Source organism: Varanus komodoensis, unplaced genomic scaffold, assembly GCF_004798865.1.
Source record: "Varanus komodoensis strain SLA01 unplaced genomic scaffold, ASM479886v1 scaffold45, whole genome shotgun sequence".
Taxonomy (NCBI): Eukaryota; Metazoa; Chordata; class Lepidosauria; order Squamata; family Varanidae; genus Varanus; species Varanus komodoensis.
In genome coordinates this window covers 2,111,004-2,131,715 of record NW_025336011.1, presented here as the reverse complement: position 1 = coordinate 2,131,715, position 20,712 = coordinate 2,111,004, and the positions used below count along the sequence as shown (strand labels likewise).

Sequence of the window (20,712 nt, the reverse complement as noted above, 5' to 3'; positions counted from 1 at the left end):
GGGAAACCCAGTAAAGGGCTTTGCATCGTAGCAGAAGAGGAAAAAAGCACCTCACAAGGAACTCTCCAGCATGTCTTCTGGGACCCTGCTGTGATTACCAACTTTCATGAAAACTGAGGGGAGAATGTAGGAGCTGTCTCTATAGAACCAGCATTGCTATGTACAGTGCCCCCACTTCCCAATTCAGTACCACATCACCTGGTCTGCTCATGATTGATGCGAATGCAACATTTTCTGCTCCCCAAAGTAAAATGGATTCTACACAACTGTTGAGGACAGGAGGAGGGGATGTAGAGAAACGAAGTATCTCTACATCCAGTATCACATATTCACCTTTGCAGAGAATCACAGAGATGGGAAACACTTCCAGTAAGCAGCACTTAGAAGTGCTTCTTCTAAGATGGGGTAGGAGCAACACAATGCCTTTGGATAGAGACTGCTATTTAAGCAGAAGCTGCAAAGAACAGACCAGGTGCATTCACCTATGCATAAAGTTATCAGTAATTCAGTTTAAGTAATATACGTCTAGCCTCTACCCTTCCATCCCTAGAATGCAGGTGCAGAAAGCCAGATGGAATAATGTATGAAGCACCAGGAACACTTGGCATTAAGTAAAATTCTGCAGCAAAAGTAAACCATTCTGCACCCTGCATGGATAAAGCAAATTTTCTAGTTGCTTCTTTTATCAAATTTATTCTTCCTGAAATTTAGGAAAGGGAGAAAATGCAATGCAAGGTATAAAATCACTTGCCACCAACACCAAAAGTTCTGCTTGCATATCCCTCCAGTTTCTGAGATTTCACCAAGTTTGTACCACAATTTAAAAACTAGTTTTACAGCCATAAGCGACCAACTGACAACGTGTTCAGTGACTTTAGCAAAAGCAGAAAGTCCAAACATGCTGTATTCAGAGTGCAATATTAATCCCAGCACCTTTATATTATTTTCACAAAAAACAAGAACTCTTAAACATTGTAATTCTCCAGCATGGCTGAAAAATATTTATGGTTCTTGTATTGCAGTATTATGGGGTAGGGAAAGGATGTGCCAGCCAAGGACAGGTCTAGGAAAAAGTGTAACATGTATAGGTGTTATTGCCAACAGCATATTTTTAAATCCCAGTGCAATCAGAGATCTGGGATTTCTCCAGCCCTTCTATCCAAACTTTGCTGTAAGAGTTCAGTGAAACTGCAGGTAGGTTAGTCTAATACTAACACATCCACTCATGGAAATAATCAACAGTATTTTTACAAAGAGAATGAGATAATAAAGGCAAAATGTGTATATAAGTTATTCCCCTAGCTGTTCTTCATATTATGCAGTGCTAAAATATTTGAACCAATTCATCTGGGAGGAAGTCCCACTGAACTCAACAGGGCTTATCTCTGAATAGAATTAGTTTGAAAAGTTGGTGGGGGAGACATGAAAACACAATACGAGTTTTTTAGAGTATACTGTGGAGAAAAATGTTTTTCTCCCACCCCTATAAGTAGTAGAACTCAAAGCCACCCACTGATACTGAACCAGAGAAGAAGAAAGCACTTCAAGATAGTACATGATTTATAGAAGAACTCACTGACACAAGATGTAGGACTCACTACTGACTTAGATAACTTTAAAAGAGAATTAGACATATTCTGAGGCACTAAGACACTTAATACCACCTGCTGGGGTAGAAATAGTGAAGGCTCAACACCTTCACTGTCTGGTGAGGGAAGTGGGATGCTAGTCTATATGGACCTTTACTGGCCTGATCCAGCAGGGCTGAGTATGTCTTAGGATCTTGAAAGACAGATCTGTATCATCACACACACAACACACACACACCGCCATATTACAAGTAAGGCCAAGACTAAGAGATAATTACTTGTCCAAAGTCACCAATAAATTTATAACAAGCTGAGATTTCAACCAGATCATCTGACCTTATCTATCACTCTATTATTTAACAATTAGGAACAGCCCATGGCCCTTTCGGACCTTCCAATTTGCATTTCCACCAAATTCCCTACCTTGCCCTATGGAGAGTAAGAAGTGCAATGAGTGTTGTCTTCATGTATATTCATTCCTTATAAAGGCTGCACTCCTTCTAGCCTTCCACACAGCTGTTTGGTAGGCAGGGAGAACAAACTATTTCCTGTTTGAGTGCAGAAAGGTAAACCTTGCTTCCTTCCATCATCAGCATGTTCCCTACTTTGAAAGGTATCTCAGCATGCAGAAAGGGAAGATTTAACCTTCAATTCTGCATGTAGAGATGCCAAGGAAAGGGGGAGGAGAGGGAGAGAGTCTGATGTGGATTAATGGTATTGGAAGGTATGAGGAGGAAGTTTGAGCTTGTGCACATGGCCTCATACCACCACTCATCTTTGCCTGTTCAAAGACTCAGAACATATACTTGGAACGAGGTGGAGAAGACTCAGATAAGAGAGAAGCATTTAGAGCAGCACTGGAAAAATATTATATTCAGCATTCTAAACAGAACATTTCAATATTTTTCTCTTTGATCCTGTCTGTGAACTGAAGAAGCACCAACTGTGCAACGTCTTAACCGGCTGAACCTAGTGGCAGATTGTGTTCATCCTATTTTGCAGAATTTTTAAGCTTCTGGACGCATAAAAATTTGGTGCTGGAATACAAGAAGCTACAGATAGTAAGTCTCATAGAGTACTTTCTCTCTTACTAGCATGCCTAGTTGTCAGATGAGGCACATAGATCTATACTTGAATTAGAGTTCACTCAGAGCAGAGCCCTGAGTGTATTAGTTTCCTATCTTATGGAACTTCCTGCCTATGGGTGCCAGGCAAGCGCAACATTGTTTCCTTTTAGATACCTGCTGAAGGCATTTTTGTTTAAGTGAACCCTTCCTGCCTAACCAAGATAGGGTTTTATTGGCACAAACTGATTGTAAAGGTTGGAATTCATCATCTTCATTTCCTGTTTATTGTTTACCACTTGGTAAAACAAGTATAAAAATTGTGTAAATAAAATAAGGGTGCAGTGCCATCCATGTTTAAACAGGAAAAAGTCCTATAGATTCTAAAATACCAAGTCAACTGGATTTACTTCTGAGTAAATGTTATAGTGTTTCACTGTACATTTTTCCAGTCCAACCTAGCTTACTCGCTATTGCTTGAAAGCTAACCTCCTTCTCTCAGATGCCGAAGTAGGGAGACATATGTTCAACTTCTATTCTGTATCCTAGCTGACAAGAGTGAAAGCAGCCATCAATTACAAAATTTCCATAGCAGCCCTAACTAAGTGGGATGCTAGTCACTATAGGTTGTACAGCCACTCCACTAAGCCTGCTCAGCTTATTGCGTCGTCATAGCCAGCTGACAGGGCCACCATGCAGGATTTAAAAATTTATACATACAGTAATCTCACAGTAGGCTGTCATCCATTTCCATGAAGGTTTTTGCCAAACATGATTGTGGTCACCAGACTGGCAATAGAAAAGGAGGTTTTTCTTAAGATAGTGAGAAATACCTTGAGAGAAAGTAAGGAAATCACATCCTTTTAAATAACTACTTGACTGGGGAAAAGAGAAGAACTGAATGCACAGAATTCCAAGAGCTTCTGAATGGTATCATGAATATGTCACCATGGAACAGGCTCCAGAGCTCCATCTGATATATCATAGCATTACATATTTGAGGACAATCCTTCTCAGAATTGACCACAAGGTTATAGAACAAGAACAAACGCTGACAGTGGAAGTTAAGCACTCATTACACCACTGGCTCCAAAGCTACTGTGAGGACACAAGGTGAACGCTAGATCCTCCATACACAGGTGCTTTCATCCATATGCAAACAGCCACTATGACAGTAAACATAGGAAAACATCTAGTGCACAAGAAGATACAGGACAGCTCATGACAATGCTGTTTAATGAGTTGACTACCAGCTTTCTTGTAGCCTTAAGCAAACGCAAGCTTCTGGATTGGCCAGAAAAAACAACTCCATCAGGGTTGTTGGGGGCAAGGAGGGGAGAGGGCAACAGGAAAATATTTATAGCCTGCTTTTTCCCAAACGTTCATGCCAGTATAATGTATGCGGCCAGAGAAAGCTGATTCCAGAGCATTCACATTTAGTTGAGGGCAAGACAAGCATAGCAATGAATACTACCCCTTTTACAATTCAAAATAAAACCAACTCAAGCATTTCCTTTCTTTTAGTGTCCAGTCAATGGTACTGAAACTTTAATTTCACATCTTCAAATTCTCCCACTCTCACCCATACACAGGCAAAATCTGCAAACAGCCACTTAAGTCTGGTTTTGAGGGTAGCTGTACCACCACAGGGAACTGGGAAAGTTGTGGCAGATGTAACATCAGCAGAGAGAAGAAAGGATATACATTTGTAGAAGGACTGTTTCTCAAGCAGCCTACATCACATAAACAGGCCTTGTTGGGGTTTGTTCTTGCTTGCTTGCTTTCATTTTCCAAAACAGCATAGTTCAAACAGTCTTAGTCCTTGCCTGCCTCTCCAACAGGGCCTGTCCGAAGCTAAGCTCTGCCTCTACCTTGTCTGCCCAGCTTCCATCATCTCTTAATGCCTGTACCCACAAAGGCCTACTTACAGAATCCCTATTCAGAGGTTCTGACACTGCTCTGAAAAACCTCCTAGCCACTGTGCTATACATATACAAATAAAAAAAGATGTAAAATTGAGTCTCATGTTATTGTGCAATACCTGACTTTCCTACACAGAAGTGATATCAATATTTTTTTAAAAAATAGATTTGTTTGATACAATCACACTATTCAGGGGTACAGATCCATGCAGTGTCCCTCAAATTCTTAGTCCATGCTAGGTCATAAATCAAACTGAAATAAATGGAAGGACTACAGAGTTATTACAGAGTTACTGGATCCTGAACCAGAAAGAAAAGTCTAGCTGGATCAGAAATGCACACCATCAGGCTGAAATCCTACTCCTCCATACAATGTAAAAAAAACCATGGAACACCTCCAAATTTTGTGGGTCCCCAGCAACAACTCATTCAAGTGACGCTCCATTCCCCCACCCCATTACTAGGTATGATGCCACCATGAGCAGGGTTTCCTAATCCAACCTGTCCACTGTTGTCTAAAGTGAGTGAGGGTGGGTGGGCAAGCCCTGGCAGCTCCTGCTCTTAGTAGTCAAAACAGTTTACTTGCTGAAGTAAACAACAGAATTTGTCCTCACATGTGGTGATGCGTGTCACTGGAAGAAAAGAAGGAGGGAGGGCTCAGTTCTACACTATGGGCAAGTCAGGAGTTGGCAGTGCACCCTCCCAAGGATCTAGAGCAGGGGTCCTCACACTTTTTCAACAGGGGACCAGTTGAAAGGTTCTGGCAATGGGTGCGGGCTGCTAAGGCAGTGCGGGGTGGGGGGGGGCACAGAGATCGTTTTCTTCGAGTGAGTCCAAAACGATCTCCGTGTGAGCAAGCTGCTGCTGGGCACGCACACTGTGAGGCGGTGGCTTGCTTGCACAGAGATCCTTTTCTCTGAGTGAGTGCAAAACAATCTCCGCACAGGCAAGCTGCCACCTCACCATGCATGCGCGCGTGCTCGTGGAGAGTTCAAAACCTCTATGGCGGGCTGGATAAATGGGCATGGCAGGCCGGATCCAGCCCACGGGCTGTAGTTTGAGGACCAATGATCTAGAGGCTCAGTGGCTGCCCAACAATTCCAAACCAGAAAACAAGTAAAGGTAGTACTAAACAAGAGAAAAACAAAACAAAAAAGCAAAAAGTAACTCAACAGAACGATGGAGCTAAATGAGATGTTGAACTGTAATATTAGCAGCAGTCAGCTGGTTTTGTTAAGGGGCAATAAATTATTTTAAAGAAATCTACAGAACACTGCCAGCATCTTTGAAGTTTCCCTCCTGTTTTGCATTGCCTATTTTATACAGTTTGTTATGCTGAATGGTTTGTCCAGGAAGCTGTGGTTCAGGAAGGACGACAGACTGGCCTCAAAAAGATAATCTCAGTCTACTCAGTCTAGTTCATGTAAACTCCATCAACCCTCTTATCTGGGGGTGGGGAGAGCCCTTCACCTCTCAAGGTTTGAGGGAAACAGTATGTTCTCAACAGGCCCATGTTTACAGTCATTTCCTAAGGGACAACCCTGCCCCCTCCATGTATTCAGGGGAGGGGATGGGGAAAGTACAGCAAAGGGTAAAAAGATCTTCTTGTTGTGCTGCCAGAGTAGGGACAGGCTTGAGGTGGGGGTGGGTCATGCTGGGATAATACTAACTCTAGCTGCTCTCATCACATGTTGCCTGAGCTGGGCATTTATTTTTATCCCCCTTGTTGTGGAAATATTACAAGGACACCATAATCCTGAGAACAAGTCTTTCTAGAAGATGAAGCTGCTTATAGTATTCAGTCGACAGAACAGCAAGTTAGGAAAAATACCCAGAGGTAGTAAGGGCATGCCCTGCTATTCTTACATCCACTACCCTGGTATTCTTCAGGCAACATAAGAGTGACAGCAGCCATCAAAACTGTGAACTCCTAAATATAAGCATTCCTCATAGTCACCTGATTCCTATCCTTTGCCAAAGAAGGAAAGGCACTGAATGGGACGGGAGATAGCTCAGAGAAAGTACACCTGCCCAATACTTCTGTGGGGTATTTCCAGTGGAGGTTTTTATCATGCAATCACCCTGCCTCATTTATGGAACTTTAGATAGGGCAAGATGAGGGCATCCTCCAGTTGGAACTCCTGGGCTTTTCTACTCCTTCTACCATCTTTTTTCTTTCCACAGAAAAATCCATTAAGGAGGAAAAGGTGGAATAAGAACACAATGCCTTCGAATTTTGGAATCCTCTTTCTACAAGCACCATGTCACCCACCATCTCATTTAAAGTGACCAAAAAATGACTAAGCACATAGGAACAAATCCCACTTTCACCTGACCATGCAAGCAGGCAAGCCAAGGAGGGACCAAGTTTAAGCTTAAGAAAAAGTTTCAAGTATGTTCCAAAAAAAGTATGAACACAAAGTACTGTAACAGATAAGTTCCACTGAGGCACAATACTGTAAGAAAGAAATCTTGAAATGCAATGCAGGCCTGGAGGCAAAAACAGTTCCTGACTACACCAACTGGCTGTTGATGAGGACAGGGCCATTAAAGGCCTGCAGAGTAAGGTTGTTAAGCAACTGCCAGAGATCTCTGTATAGCCCAGAAGGACAAAGATGGCAGGACAAGTTTGGTATGGAAAAACACTTACAGGTGAAGATCCATCCTAAAATCTAAAGAATAAGGGTTTTACTCTATTCCAGAGATGCTAAATCTCAAAATATAAGGTGGAAGATGTTCACAAAGGCACACAAATAGGATTTAATGTTCATCTCTTTTATTCACACCATATGGCTGGCTAAAAGTATGGATTTCTCCATATACATACACTTCAAAATGTATTTTAATATGCTGTATTAATGACTGCAAGTTCCAAGTTCTTTCTATAAAAGGATATCTCAGACTCAGCATTTGGAGTTGGTATAGCACAATATTAAAAGCACGCACCATGAGTTGAAAGTTGCTGGTTCATCCCTCATCTCAAATATAAGACCACTAAAAGTTGGTCAAAACAAGCCATCACTTCCATCTGCAACATGTCAATGACTACATTCACATAACACCACACATTGTGGGTAACAAGTGTTGGGAAAATCCAAACAAATCTTTATAAAGAAATGTTACTTATATGTGCCTTTGTAATATAAAATCAAGCCTGTAGTGTCCCTGTTCCTCTTGCCCAGAAAGAACCAGAATTCCAAGCTAGGCTCCCTTTTGTTTCCTGAAGTGTTATCAGTCATCTGTTCCTTTAAGAGACTGGGACTCTCTGCTCACCTGAGGCAGCTGCTACATTTATAGTTGCAAAAAGTTAATTCTCTGCTGAATTTGACTCCCAAGGAAAGTTAATTGGGACCATTCTTCTTCTAGCAGCTGCAAGCTGCCAGACTGGTTTTATTAGCAGTATCGCACGCACCCTCATTTACTTGTGCAAACTCAAACTCAAGACCTGTAATGATTCATATACTGATTGTCATGTCAATATTCTGTAATCAGGGATATTTGCTGTACAATTGTCTCATGTCCCCTCTGCAGATCTCTCACATTGTTTTGACTATGAATATATTATGTAACCATTATTTGCTCATCATCATCCCTGCTCCTGTGCACTCAAAATCTATAAAACACTTGTAGTTGGTGGGTGTGCCTCTACCAGACAGCGCTGTTGTAGGTATGGACTCTGCAGAGGGCTTTACCTGAGTTGTTCTCACCAATAAAACTGCTGAAGTTTGAGACAAAGGTGTCTCCATGTGGATCTAAGCATACATTCTCAAGAGACCTCCTGACACAAGCCATGGTGGGTTGCTGTGTAATGCGACTGTGTATAATCCACGCCACTTCCTACAGGGCAATTTGTTTGAAGACAAGAAGCCACTCTGAGAACCCATAGCTTGTTGTAGGGGTTGCAAGACCCATATTGAGTTCTTGTCCTCTGAAGCTGGGAGACTGAACCCACTGTAGGTCAGGGAAGTAGCTAGCTAGCTTCTTGGCAAGAGCAGTAAAAACCCCTTGCTTGCTATTCTTGCCAAGTTCACTCAGGTCACCACCAGTGGAAACTGTGGCATCAATGCCCAAATGGCCCAGTGGAATAACCCACTAGCTAGGTCTTCCCCTTGCTGACCACAAGCCCTTTTTTTCTCTGCAACTTCTTTCCCCCCACAATCACTTTTTACCATTGCTAAGTTGACAGTCAATGATAGCTCCTCCAAAGAAAACAAGCCGCATAGGACTGTTATTGGTTCACTGCTTTTTTCCACCCCCAATCAGCACACATATTTTTGTAATTTAAAAAAGAGTCAGACTTCCACAGGAGCAGAGATGCACACTTCTGTGGGTCTGAAAAGAAAAGCCTCATCTAGGCAATGGACACTAACCCAGAGATGCTGCCAATAGGGTTTTTTTCTTCCCCTTGCCTTTCCCTGACAAATGTCAAAAGGTGAACTGGCAAGGAAATGAGTAACCGTAAGTTATCTTTGTTAATGAAATAGGGTGGCCAATAGATCCCTCCTTCTGTAGCAGAAATTTCTAAGTATTATTTCTTATTTCTGGCTAAACCTGACTCCTTTCAGTGTGCTCCACCCTTTCCTGAGAATCTAGATGCTTGGCAAGAAGAAAAACTACAAGCCACCACCCTCCTGTAGGAGCACAAAATTCTGGCAACTGTCAAACTTTAAGCTTCCTTTTAAAATGGGGCTTTTGACAGCACCAATCAGAGGGGATTTGGCAAAGGCATATGAATATATATATGGGTAGCCCTAACCAAAAAGAAAAAGTTTGATTTTTGACACACAGGGAGATAAGATCTGTCCTGTCATTGCATTTCCTTGAACCCACAGGACAAAGGGGAAAAAAGCAGGGAACAGCCCACAGTAAGCCCAGTCTTCTGTTGGGCTCACAATGAATGGGCTGTTTAACAACAATCCACACTGCATAGCTTATTCACAGGATGGGTTGTCTGTCATGTGGACCTGCACATTGTATTATTATTATAGACCAGTAGATGTTATTGGCCTACAACTCAATGATTCTTGATCAATAGCCATACACAGTGTACAGTATGTAGAAAGCACCTGGAAGATAATTCGTCATTTTACAGGTTTCTCCCCCTCACCTCTGGTTCCAGTGACAGGAAATAATCTGTAAGAAACATCTAGATATTAATTTGAGTAGAAGCTCACCCTGAAGCAAACTGCCTCTGAACACAAGCTAAACTGTTTCAGTACTGTATAACTATACCCAGTTCTAAAACACAGTAAGGATTAGAGCAAAGAGATTAAAAGGCAAGTAACACAGGTTTTGGGCAAGCTTTAATCCTAGTAGCTCTAATCATCTGGAACTACTTCTGGCTAAAAGTCACAAAAAGCTGGCAGCTAAAGTGGGAAGTAAGACACTGTGACCCCTTCACTGGCTACCAAAAGAGTGATTGGAAGAGGCAGAAGCTAGAGGCAGTGTTCCACTCAGAAAAACTAAAACAATACAAATCTTGGATGCCAAAAAGAAAATAGGGGAAGCTTGTACCTTCAACAACTGGCAAGAGCAAACTTGTCCTTGCTCTTAAAGAGTTGCTTGGGGTCAACCAAGAACATCCCTACAGAAGAAAATTGACACAAGAATTCCCACTGACTAATTTGTCCCTATGTAATACCTTCTACATTACACACATTAACCCAATACTTTTTGGCATCTCAATGTCCCCAGCAATTGTTTCTACTCTCCTGGAGAAGAAAAACAAAGCCAAATATTGCTTTGACATAATATTCCATGCTTCACATCAGAAACAAGTAGAATCGTGTATGTCTCCAAGGAAATTCTGGGACAATGCAACATTTGGAAGTAATTGCATGAACATACATGCACAGTAAAGACAGTTTAAGAGGTACCATTTGTGCAGCCATGGAAGCTAAACATTGGGCCGAAAGACTGGGGCTATGATAAGCACAGAGAAACAAAGCACATGTAGGATGGGGAACTGATTAAAAAAACATTTGAGAGATGTGAACAATAAACAGGGATAAAGATGCAACTTGGTGACAGAGACTGTTGAAAAGACCCAGGGAGGAGTTAAACTGCCTTCGACTACTTCATCCCATCTACTGAGAACCACTAGAAAGTTATAATGGCAAGGAAACCAACTTTGAGGGGATCACTCACTACTTTCAAATAGAGTAGAAACAGAGCAGTTACATAACAAACAGTTGTTACCCCTTATGTTGTTCTATATGGCAATTTCTAAAAAGAGAAATGCTAGGGTTCAGACATGTCTATTTTATATATTTGTATACTGATTTTTATATGAGTTTTTATGTGTTGTTTATACACTTATTTTTACAGACTGGTCTTCATATTTTTGATTATCCTCTAAGCCACCCTGGCTGTTGTCTTTTAACAGAAATGTAGCATACAAACAATAAATTAAAAATAAAAATATCACTTATCAATGATTATCACATGGCAAACTCTTTATTACCAGTTTACCTGTTCCAGGGCTGAGTCTTCACAAACCCTGTTCTCCCACTGTCTCTAGACAAAAAATTAAACAAAAATTCTCTCTCAGCATAGGAAACACTCTATCTGCCTGATCAAGCAGGGGTAGAATGTTTGGCTCCTGCCGAAGGAGGTGTAGGTCCATAGATAGTAGGTTACGGCATTTGAAAATGTGGGTGTAAGAGAAGGAAAATGTTTTGAGAGTTGCAGCAATGCTTACCTCCCACACAAGCTGGTATTCGGATTAGCCCAAATACTTCCCTGTTGGTGGATCCAGTCTAAGCCGGCTAGGGTTCATAGTAGGCTCACTGCATCCAGCAGGCAAATATATATATATGGCGCTCAGAAAACGTAACAAAATACAGGTTGAAACCTGGATGCTGCATGAAATTTTAGGATGCAAACACATAAAGCAAATGCCTAGACATGACCAAAAGCTGGATTCATGCCACCCATTCTGCCCGCATCTGTCATTGTATTTCCTATGCAAAACATTTATTATTATCACCTCTCACAGATACAGCAGGGTAGACCAAGATCCTAAAGCTCATAGCAAAACTTCATATGAAGCAAGACTTCATATGCAAGACATTGTTGCAATTTCTCTTTCTTGAAAAATCCCACAAAGTCAATGTGAATTCCCATGGCAGCCTAATCTATTTCTGTAATAAGTGAATGGCTCCACTACTCCGCCAGTTGTTTTACAGTCTTCACAATGCTAACTTTCACAGGTACCCTGTGACAGAAGCTGCTATTCCCATGTTATTTATGCAAAATTGAAACTGAATGAGAAATCAACTAAATTTTTAATACCTTATATAAATTCATGGTCAAACTTGGACCCAGTTTCAAAAACCAAGTAAAAGTCTCTATTCAAAGGGCCATAATAACTCAATACTATTGCTCCCCTGTCTGCAAGCTATTAGAAATTTATCCTGCCTTCTCTCCAAGGAGTTCAGACCAATATTTAAACTTCACATCAACCAGTGTGCTAGATTTGACTGCCTTGTACAATACGCCACAAAAATTTAAACTTGCTTTTCTATGTCCAATTCCAAGTATGTCAGGCATGGCATTGAACAGTTCGTGGTCCCTTTTACTGTTATTCTTCATCCCTACAGGCCCCACTCCACAATCCCCACAGCTATAACACAGCAACACAGCTTATTCTTTAAGAGCTCAGAGGTTAATTCCTCAACAAGAGGACTGGCAAAATAATTTTTAAAAGGAGACATCCCAAAGAATGCCCATGAGAGCAGACAGCATAGTTCTCATTTAGATGTTCAGTCTACCACTCTCAGTGTTTTCCTTTCTGACCTATAGCCTTAACCATGTTACAATTTTAGCACTTGCTTCACCCCCTAAGTACAGGTCCTCTATGTACCCATCCCACCAGTTTGGAAAGGAAATACACATATTAGTGCATCTGCCAATGCATCACACAAGAATGTTAAATATGTGCAAGGGATGGGGGGGGGGACCCAAGGCAGTGGTTAAACATTGTGTCAAAGAAAATTATGGATCATGTATTCAGCCTAGCACAAAGCTGGAGCTTAACATTTGCAGAAAATGGCCAAGCCTATAGGCCATCAATAATGTCCCATTCTTGAACATTCAGTCCAAAAACACCTACCAAGTATTTTAAGGGAAAATAAAGCCAGAACTCCTTTCATCCAGCCTTTCCTGAAGCAACTTTTCACTGTGGTCCAGTCACATGATAGCTCCCATGCCATAATTTACCCTTGTGCTAGGCACCCACGGCTGCCATTTTTATATGGTGTCCACAGGCTTGGGGTGATCCATCATGATATGCAAGCAGCAAGGTTGTTTAAGGGTAAGACACCCATGGCAGCAAGAGGGGCCACAACAAGGCATAGCACATTGCGTGTCATTCAAAACTGATGCCCATGGGAACTCAGCACAATGTGACAGCCTCCACATGAGTAAATCAAGCCATAGTGGACTGTTACAACATGAAAATTCCTGCTCTTCTATGGCCATAGCTGTTTCCCTTAGGGTCAATGGCTGAGTATATCTGTACAGTCCATTCAAAGTAAAACATAAATCTGCTTATCCTGCATCTGTTTTCTGTATCAGTGGGTATATAACTAGCACCAAAACTGCAGCTGGTATCTTATAAGGAGAAAATAAAAAATACACTGGGCAGTATCTAATGTGCTGCGTGTTTTCATGCTACAAATGGAACCCACAGATCACACAACAGGAAGTTAGCATTCTAAAAGCAACCCTGGACCTAAGTGGAAACCATTGTTGATGGATCAGGACAGTTAGCGGAGTTGATGTGTGTGTGGGGGGTGGGGGGGAGACAGACAAATCTTTTCTGAATTTCTTCCTAGTCCTTCCTTTCTGTTCTCCATTTGTCCCTGCTCAGGACAGCAATGGAAGAGTCCAGACACCTATGCTCTAAGCATGTATCATCTATCCCAAGTCCAGAATAATAATGGTTCTTGGGGGGGGGGGAGAGCACTTCATTGCAAACATAAGGACTATGTCGATATCAACACACCACCGTGCAACGCTGTGTCTTCCCACTACCTACACATCAGTACTGACAGCACATAAAGCTGATACAACATGATGAAAACCTGAACAAGCTGTGAACTGTAATGTCCCCAGTTCATATCTAACCTTAGCATGACTTCTCACATAAGCATTCCAGTTTTTACCCCAGTTCACAATCTAAAGTAAAGGGTAACATTGCCTCACTGTCTTGTATCGCTGTTGGTAATATTATGGACAAATTAAATTCACTGAACACTTAACTGCAGTGTCAAATATTACAGAATTAAAATGTATCCACAGCATGGCCATTTTATGACACAAAGGTCTGTGCAGCCCCAAAACCCAGGTGAAGGACAGGATAGAAATGCTTTTAATAGACAAACAAACAAACCCCAGCAAACTGACAGGGTTCAGAAAGGGTTAAAGTTCAGCTAGAAAACAACACACTACACCAAAATAGGAGTTCCGCAGGGCTTACAAGACCTCTCTCATTCCTTATATACATTCCAATCACTTGCACCTCAATAACTTTCCCAATGCTATGATACTTTGGGAGCTTCCTGAGTTTAGAAGGGTGAATGAGTATACTGTCTATACTCAAATTCATGGTTAGGAGCTTATCAACTGCCCTCACCTGAAATCCATACAAAACAAAACCCGGGGCTCTATTTCCTACTATAACCCTTAAAAATAACAGTAGGAAATATGAGCGCACACACGGGAAAGCACTTTCAATTCACTATTTCAAGCCAAGTTTTACTCACCCTCAAAACTACATTTACATGTTAGAGATAGGAGACTTTGCAAACTGCAACCACTTCCCACCATTCCCACAAGAACATCTAAAAGACAGTATCATCCATTTAAAGACACAAGATTCTTTTGCAAAACAAAAGAAAAAGAACATTCCATTTTTTAGCCTCAATAGCCTGTCTTAAACACAAGTCACACACCTACACACATGCCTATTTAAGTTAACTCATTCTCTACTTCTCAACCACCTACTTCTGCTGCAGGGAAAACCCTATATGCAAAGCAAGTTTCACTTTTACATTTCCAAGGGCAAGATCTCTGAAATCTTTTGCTTATTTTTGCCAGTGGAGGGGGATGAGGGAACATGACAGGAGCGGAAGACAACTACAACAGCTGTTTCAACAACCCCCAGCCTGGCCACCAGCTCTAGTAACCCTGCCCATTTGCAACACAAGATGCCAGGGATTAAGGGAGGTCTGGAAGCCAGTTAACATGACTGTTCCTCACTGTGTTTGGGAGAACGACTAGGGCATCCATGTAAACAATCAGCTAATTGAATTCATCACCAAGCAAAGCACAAACAGGCTAAACCAGAATAGACCTTCATAAATCAAACCTTATGAAGCAGCAGGGGAAGGGGGATAGGAGGAAAGGAATGGACTAGAAACAGCTAGTATTCACTGCATACTGGAATTAGAAATAAAATGAAGGAAAATACCTGCCCTGCACCTAACCCTCTTTTAAAAACTGAGCAGAAAAACCCTCTGGAAGTTCTCCAGAGCTGAGTAAATCACCACCCTTTTAATATGTGAGCAATGAGAATACTGCAAAATAAGCAGGTGGTGTTACTGAGCAAGATGCCTCCTACAAACATAACAAAAAGCTACAAACAAAAGAACTACTCTAATTTCAGACCAGCATACCTTCTATGAAAAAGAGAGCCATCTTTCTGTGAAGTCCAAGTCAGTAAGATGTTAAACCTCTCACAGTAATAAGCATTTTTAATGCACAAAGTCACCAAGAAATTCTCAAGCATACCCTCCTCCTCACCAGCCAACCTCATTGCACTACATACAAAAACATACCTCTTTGGTTAGATCACCATTCATTGGAGGAGCCACCGCACCTAGGTCTTCCAGCTCTTCACCAAATCCTTGCTCTGCTCCATTTTCTCTCACCACATTGTCTGGAACAGTTCCATTTTGCAAACCACTGCCATTCTCAAGGGCAATGCCTGCACTGGGTTGTGCACCAGAGACAGAACCTTCAGGATCTCGATGTACCAGCCAGGCACTGACTTCAGTACTGGGCACCTGAATCCTGTCCAGGGCCCTCACCTGGTTAAGGAGCCGGCGAGCTGTGAAATAGTAGTCCAGGTCTACACTTTTGGGATGAATGACATAGCCATCTAAAGTGTTCCGCAGGTTGTGGAACTGTGTTTGGGTGTAAGCTGAGCTCTGACCCAGAAAGATCTCCCGCAGAGGAGGAAGATGCGAATTCAGGTAGGTATCTACGTCCACCCTTACACCAATCAAGCTGAGGAGAATGGTGAACTGGATGAGTCCTTCTGTGAAGTACTTCTTCAAAGAAAGCATTTCTGAAAAGGAAAGTGCATGTAGCAGATGTTTAATAAAACCCACACTTAACTATAAAGTTAGCTTTCAAAAGAAGCACTTAAAGAATGAAGTACTCAAATTACTACAATGTTCAACCCCCATTTTAAAATATAATTTAAAAGGGATCAGATTACCACCAAAAGAATCACGTTTTAAAAATTTCCAGAAAAGAGGAAATTGTTTCCCAGCAAGATGGCTCTCTGATACTCTCTACCTATTCAGAAATGCAAAGCTGTTTTATAACCAGCCAAATAAACCCACATGACTTACTGTTTCAAAGAGTCCACATGCAGCAACTTCCTTCAGTCTTTCTAGTTTCCCACACCAATTACAAGATAGGACAAGTCTTCAGGAACAGCTGCAACTTCACTCTTTCCCCCACCTTCTTCTTCCTCTGGCTCTGAGAAGCTTCCTGAAGGAGGAGTTAAGACTCCAGGATTGCAAAGCAGGGAAAGGTTCAAAGTTTCTTTCCACTGCTTGCTGTGGATTTCATCAGAAACTGAAACACAGCCAAAAAAATGAAGGTGATAAGGCGTTGGGAGACACCACCCTTTGAGCACAGTTAATACTGAGACACTTTATTATCTGTAAGCCAGAAAGAAACCTATGCAGAGAGACCACCTGGTTCCCCAAAACAAAAATCTTGAAGCTGAAGTCCAGAGTTATATTTCGTTTAGTTCTGCCTCAGTTCTCCTATATGCCACATATGTTCATCCCACATTCAAAGCAACATAAACTTTCCCTTTCCACCTCACCACCTCCCTTTCACTCCTCAACAAGGCAGAGGAAAGAGTCAACTAACAGCAATTCTGCAAGAATATTGGAGTCTGCCTCTCTTTATCCTCTATCCACTGCTTGTAGTCCATGATTTTGAAGCATGCTGATTATGCCATTATTCAGTGTGAATTTCTGCCATTAAAATGAATGCAAGTTCCTAGGTCAGCATTCAGTTGTAGAGGACTGGGAAGCTGTTTATCAACATACAAGGCATCCCTGCAGCTATTTTCCCCAATGTACACATACGACTGGACAGCACATAAGGTCCAAATTTCAAATATATTCATAAAGCTCCCATCTTAGATATTCAAATTCCTCATAACGCTAATCTTCAGCCCAGGTACTGCCAGGTCTTTTGACTTCTAACTCTGGGTATAGCATATTGACTTTATATGCACTTGAGATGCTGTGGGAAAACCAAGTGACCTTTGCTCACCTTCCCCTCAAACTTCTTGTGCTCTTTTCAGAGACTGAGTGCAGAGTTTGAGACCTTCACATTTCCCCTCTTTATGAAGCAGAGAACTCTGGATATTTAATTTTTGCACTTTAGTTTGAAAAGATCCTTTAATATTTCTTCTTCTAACATTTTGAACATTGATACTCACTAAGCTTGCTTATGGAATGCATGTACATTGTATTTAGGAGGAATAGTGAGGGGAGGGAACTGCTGGGGAGCTAGCATTGATTTAGCTTATTCAGCTTATTTGGGAAATAGATCGAACTTCTTCCACTTCCTCTTTCCCCTTGATCTATCATCCAAACCCTCTAACAGTTGTCAAGCACTAGAATGAGGCCAGGGAGCTATACTGGGATGGATGGTGAGGTAGTAAGAATCAAGAACCACCCACCTACTCACCCACATGCAGACAGGAAAGAAGCCACTACCTATGTAAGAATCATCTGCCCACCAATAAACTGCGGTTGGATATATAGTATTAAATTGCTATTAAAAATCCATGTGTCAAGTAAAATTGATGTGAAAACACCTTCTGACAAGTGCCATTAAGATACAGGAAGTGTGTCCATCCCAAAACTGCTACAGAGAAAAAAAATACATAAGGATTTATTATAACCACTCATATACTGATGCCAGTGCAAAATTTACAAAAGTTACTTAAAAGTATAAATAAGCCCTTGATAGAAACAGGATCAGCACTGTTTCCATGATCACCACAGCCTAACATGGTTGATTTAAGCCACAATGAACTATTTTGGAGTTGTGGGTGGCTTGTTAACCACAGTAACAATTCATCCAGTATTGGGTTCACACATCACAATCAGCCCCCCTGCCATGGCTTGAATATTCACACAAGACAGTGGACTGCAGTGATCATATGAACCAGCCCATTCTCACCATCCTTTCTGTCTCAGAGATATGGCATTTTCACACAACTTTTGTCCCCATTAACCTCTACATTTTATTTTCTTTCTTTCAATTTACATTACAGCATCACTATCAACTGTAAGTGGGAGACAAGAATATTTTCCTTGTGAATTCTTTCACACGCGTCTATAAGAACAGGTTGGAATGCATCATGATCACCTGTAGGAAACATCACACACCCCCATCAGTGACAAGCATGCATACACATACTCAATCTGCCTAAGCACCTGAGATGTTTACAGTCCCATCTGCACTTCACTCTGTCACTACAAATTTCTTGGCACATGGTCAACTAATTAGCACATTTAGGGATCAATCCTATGCATCTCCAGACAAAAAACAAGTCCTACAACCCCCAATATTCCCCAGGAAGCATGGCTGGCTCGGAAATGCTGGGAGTTGTAGGACAGGTTTAACATGAAAGAAAACCTTTATCCTCATTCTACCATAAGGAACCTGAAGCTCAAGATAACATTTCATGTATATGATGAAGTGGATTATAGTCCAGAACCTCTTACATCATAGTCATTAATGACACAAGGCTCTTTTGTTATTTTTACTGCAACAGTGTACATGAATAGCCAGAAATAACACTTTATGAAATGTAACTAGGAGCATGTATAATATATTATTAGAGTGAAAAAAACATACACACTTTTGAACTTTTCATCAGGCAAAATAGCAGGCAAAACAAAAAGCAGAGGGGGGAGTAGTGGGGGGAGAGGAATGGCTGACAATGAAGCATGAAGCCTGCATTTGGTTACAATCTTAAAATGGAAAGTGGGAGGGGGTTTCAGCCATACTAATTCAGTTGCACCGGATACTGAGATGGTTTCAGTTTTCACTAGTATGGACTTTAACATTTTTATATGGTCAATGAGATTACTCCTGCAGTACTTTCTGCAATTTCCTCTCCCACCAGCCAGGTGCACTGTATATATGACACTTCATGCAACTAATGGACTGTACTGCACAAAAACTTATACCAAAACAAATGTGTTCGTATTTAGGATGCCACAAAATACTCACTTGTTTTTCTGCAACAGACTAACATGGCCCCTCCTCTGGAAACTATTAGTGAGTTCTAACAAGCTTCTGAGGCCAGGATTTCCCCAGCATTACAGTAACAGAATGAAGTCACACAAATGCACTTCTTCTCACTGACACTGAGCAGCTTTTGAAATGCTGTTGGTTACTCTACAAATAGCTATGGAAATACACTCAAATGCCAAACTGCATCCATCCTACAAGTCCGTTCCCCCATTCTCCACTACTTCCTCTAGGATTCCTTCTTTCAACTGTTTCATATTCTATTTAACTCCTCTTGCTGCTCCTCTCTCTCACCTCTTTCAACCCCACGCCTCTCTCATGCACCCTCTATCTGCAGCTCCTTTACCTTCCTCGTTCAACCGGAACTCCCACACGCGCACACTTTCAGGCACCCCTTCCACATGCACCTACCGTCCCGTCTGAACTCTCGCTGAGGCTGCTGTCTTCGTATCCCCTACACTAGAGAAAGATGAAAAGGGAGTTCACCCAACCCTCACTTCTCCAGCCCAACTTGATGGCTTTGGCTAGTGAGGAGATTAAGAGTTATTTACACACCCTCTTTTGTTTCCCCTTACGGCGTATCCTGCTCCCTTTAACACCCAGATGTCCCTATACTGCACATTCTATCAGACCACCCCACAGCCTCCGGGTCTTACCCACGCGCCAACCAGGCCTATTTTTCATTTCACCACCCACCAGCACCATCCAAATGATCGCCTCCACCCCCACACCCTTCCAAGGCCATCCTTTGATTAGCCCCCCCCCTTCTCTTCAGTCTACCTTTTGCGCCCCCATTCCTCGGAGCTCTCCGCTCCTCTCTTCTCACACCCTCCCCACTACTCGTCCAGCCCCCTCCTCCTCGTCTATCGGGCCAACTCCCAGTCCCCGTTCCTCGCCCCCATCTCTTCAGCCTTCGTTCCCTAAACACCCTCCCCCCCAACCCCCAATTACGATAGGTCTATCCCCCCCCCCCCCCCACCTCGTCCGCCCCATTTCTCTCCCATTAGCTTCTCCTCACTCCCCACCATATGTTTCCGGGGGGCCCTTCCCCGACTCCCTGCTTTGTTCAGCTCCATCTACCTCCGCTCCTATAAGCTTAGTATCATCCCTTCCCTCACGGTATACCTTCTCTCTTCAGCCCTCGTCGTTCGCCACTCGCTGTTACCTTTGGGCGGCCTTGCCCCGTGCCCGGTCCCAAGCCCAAACAGCGCCACTCCTCTTGTCCCCACCTATCCCGCGGCCCCATCCAATCCTCCTCAAGGACCTAGATGAGTGGCATCTCCTTCATTCAATCAGAGAACCAATAGTGCCTCCCACCCAGAAATCTCACAGCGAGTGACAACCTGAAAGCCAATTAGAGCACACAGAGAGAAAAACGGTAAGGAGATGGGTGGCCCCCAAAAAATTGACAAACGGAAAACACCAATAGCAGTGCTAGAGGGCCGGCCAGACGCAGCGTTGACTGACAACACAGATACACCAATCCGTTCAAGGTCTCTATAACGTGAGGCGTGAGCGACAGGATTTGCAACCAACTGCCGATCGAGCGGCCGC

General features: G+C 42.3%; 1 protein-coding gene across 2 annotated transcripts in view; it reads right to left on the bottom strand.

Moving 5' to 3' along the window:
* Positions 1-20,373, bottom strand: part of NFE2L1 (NFE2 like bZIP transcription factor 1) — a 32,500-nt gene extending 12,127 nt beyond the window's left edge. Inside the window, exons 1-4 of one of the 2 annotated variants that reach the window (XM_044444487.1) lie at positions 20,284-20,365; positions 19,570-19,617; positions 16,218-16,446; positions 15,417-15,928 (exon numbers count right to left, since the gene is read on the bottom strand). In XM_044444487.1, coding sequence (XP_044300422.1) covers positions 15,417-15,926 — 510 coding nt within the window. In that variant the 5' untranslated portion in view covers positions 15,927-15,928; positions 16,218-16,446; positions 19,570-19,617; positions 20,284-20,365. Of the gene's footprint in view, positions 1-15,416; positions 15,929-16,217; positions 16,447-19,569; positions 19,618-20,283 lie in introns of both variants that reach the window. The other variant, XM_044444486.1, reaches the window with a different exon arrangement.
* Between the last annotated feature and the right edge of the window lie 339 nt (positions 20,374-20,712).